The following is a 2,658-nucleotide window of genomic DNA, read 5'->3' on the forward strand; positions in this document are numbered from 1 at the left end:
TAGAGTTTAGGGGTTAGGGTTAAGAGTTAGGGGTTTAGGGGTTAGAGTTAGGGTTAGCGTTAGGGGTTAGAGTTAGGGTTAGGGTTACGTGTTAGAGTTGGGTTAGGGTTAGAGTTAGGGGTTAGTGTTAGAGTTAGGGGTTAGGGTTAGGGGTTAGGGTTAAGAGTTAGGGGTTAGGGTTAGTGGTTAGGTTAGGGGTTAGTGGTTAGAGTTAGGGGTTAGGGTTAGGGGTTAGGGTTAGGGTTAGAGTTTAGGGGTTAGCGTAGGTAGAGTTAGAGTTAGGTTAGGGGTTAGGGTTAGAGTTAGGGGTTAGGTTAGGGTTCAGAGTTAGGTTAAGGGGTTAGGGTTAGAGTTAGGGGTAGAGTTTAGAGTTAGGGTTTAGGGTTAGAGTTAGGGGTTAAGTTAGATTAGCGATTAGGGTTAGGGTTAGAGTTAGTTGTGTTGGGTAGTTAGGGTTAGTATGGATGGATGGAGAATGGATGGATGGACTGATTAACCTCCTCTCTGTGTATTTCCCCCAGGTCCAGGGGTTAGAGTTAGCGTTAGGGTTATGGATGGATGGAGAGATGGATGGATGGACTGATTAATCCTCTCCTCCTGTGTATTCCCCCAGGTCCGGGGTTAGAGTTAGGGTTATGGATGGATGGAGAGATGGATGGATGGACTTGATTAATCCTCTCCCTCCTGTGTATTCCCCAGGTCCAGGGTTAGAGTAGGGTTATGGATGGATGGAGAGATGGATGGATGGACTGATTAATCCTCTCCTCCTGTGTATTCCCCCAGGTCCAGGGGTTAGAGTTGAGTTAGAGTTAGGGTTAGTGATGGATGGATGGCATGGATGGACTGACTATCCTCTCCTCCTGTGTATTCCCCCAGGTCCCAGGGGTTAGAGTTAGAGTTAGAGTTAGGGTTAGGGTTATGGATGGATGGAGAGATGGATGGATGACTGACTAATCCTCTCCTCCTGTGTATTCCCCCAGGTCCAGGGTTAGAGTTAGGGTTATGGATGGATGGAGAGATGGATGGATGGACTGATTAATCCTCTCCTCCTGTGTAGCTTCCCCAGGTCCTAGGGGTTAGAGTAAGGGTTATGGATGGAATGGAGAGGATGGATGGATGGACTGATTAATCCTCTCCTCCTGTGTATTCCCCCAGGTCCAGGGGTTTAGAGTTAGAGTTAGAGTTAGGGTTATGGATGGATGGATGGAGAGATGGATGGATGGACTGACTAATTCCTCTCCTCCTGTGTATTCCCCCAGGTCCAGGGGTTAGTTAGAGTTAGAGTTAGGTGGTTAGGGTTATGGATGGATGGAGAGATGGATGGACTGATTAATCCTCTCCTCCTGTGTATTCCCCCAGGTGTCCAGGGGTTAGCAGTTAGCGTTAGGGTTATGGATGGATGATGGAGAGATGGATGGATGGATGATTGATCCTCTCCTCCTGTGTATTCCCCCAGGTCCAGGGGTTAGAGTCAGGGTGTTATTAGGATGGATGGAGAGATGGATGGGATGGATGGACTGATTAATCCTCTCCTCCTGTGTATTCCCCCAGGTCCAGGGGTTAGAGTTAGGGTTATGGATGGACTGATTAATCCTCTCCTCCTGTGTATTCCCCCAGGTCCAGGGGTTATGGATGGACTGACTAATCCTCTCCTCCTGTGTATTCCCCCAGGTCCAGGGGTTATGGATGGACTGATTAATCCTCTCCTCCTGTGTATTCCCCCAGGTCCAGCTGCTGCACATGCTCCATGAGAACGGAGATCTTGTGTCGTTGGACAGTCATCTCTTTGCAACGGGGGGTCACTGGAAGGGCATGGAGGGGGACTACGGGGTGGAGGTGGAGGTGTATAACAGAGCTTCTAACAACTGGAAGGTGGAGTGTTTCCTACCAAGGCTCTGGATCTACAGCGGCGCCTGTTCTGTCTTCCTGGACCCCTCCCAGTGGTCCGACCCATTCCCCCTCGATGAAACCTAAATGGAACGGTCGGGTCCATGGCATGCAGCACTTGAAGTGGAAAGAGGAAGGTGCCAATACTAATTTTAGGTGCCGGAAGGCTGCTCATTTTAGGTACAGATTTTAACTTAAAAGTACTGGTGTAGTCGACCATATTTTAGGGGGGGAATATTCTAGATGTGCAGTCAGCACTTAAAGGCTCAGTGCAGTCAAAAAACATGATGTGCCTGTGTTTTATTTATATTTATTTACACACTCTGAGGATGGAATAATACTGTGAAATTGTGAAAATTACGACTGTGCCCTTTTAGTGTAAGAGCCTGTTTGGATGGGATGGAGTTTTGGTCTGCCTGGTGACATCAACAGACCGTAAATTAGTTAATAGACCAATAAGAAAGAGAGTTACAAACCTCTCTGCCAATTACAGCTAGTTTTCAGTTTTCCCCTCCCCACTCGGACCACTCCCAGACAGTCCTAGCAAAATAATTGATTGAGAAATTGCTCTGTGCTAATTCAAATAAACCAGAGTACTTAATTGTTACACAGAAATGATTTAATATGGAGACCTTTAAGCAGTAGATGCAGATCTAATTCAAGCACTGAGCTCAAAGCACTGAGCCCACGGCACTGAGCCCACGGCACTGAGCCCACGGCACTGAGCCCACGGCACTGAGCCCACGGCACTGAGCCCACGGCACTGAGCCC

The 2,658-nt window shown here is 48.2% G+C and overlaps 1 protein-coding gene across 1 annotated transcript in view; it reads left to right on the plus strand.

Annotated features, from left to right (window-relative positions):
* klhl30 (kelch-like family member 30) overlaps positions 1 to 2,652 on the plus strand; it is a 23,255-nt gene extending 20,603 nt beyond the window's left edge. The window contains exon 8 of the mRNA XM_070440320.1: positions 1,726 to 2,652. Within this exon, the coding sequence (XP_070296421.1) occupies positions 1,726 to 1,974 (249 nt within the window). The 3' untranslated portion in view covers positions 1,975 to 2,652. The remainder of the gene's footprint in view (positions 1 to 1,725) is intronic.
* Positions 2,653 to 2,658: the final 6 nt, after the last annotated feature.

Source organism: Salvelinus sp. IW2-2015, unplaced genomic scaffold, assembly GCF_002910315.2.
Source record: "Salvelinus sp. IW2-2015 unplaced genomic scaffold, ASM291031v2 Un_scaffold2415, whole genome shotgun sequence".
In the NCBI taxonomy this organism is placed as follows: domain Eukaryota; kingdom Metazoa; phylum Chordata; class Actinopteri; order Salmoniformes; family Salmonidae; genus Salvelinus; species Salvelinus sp. IW2-2015.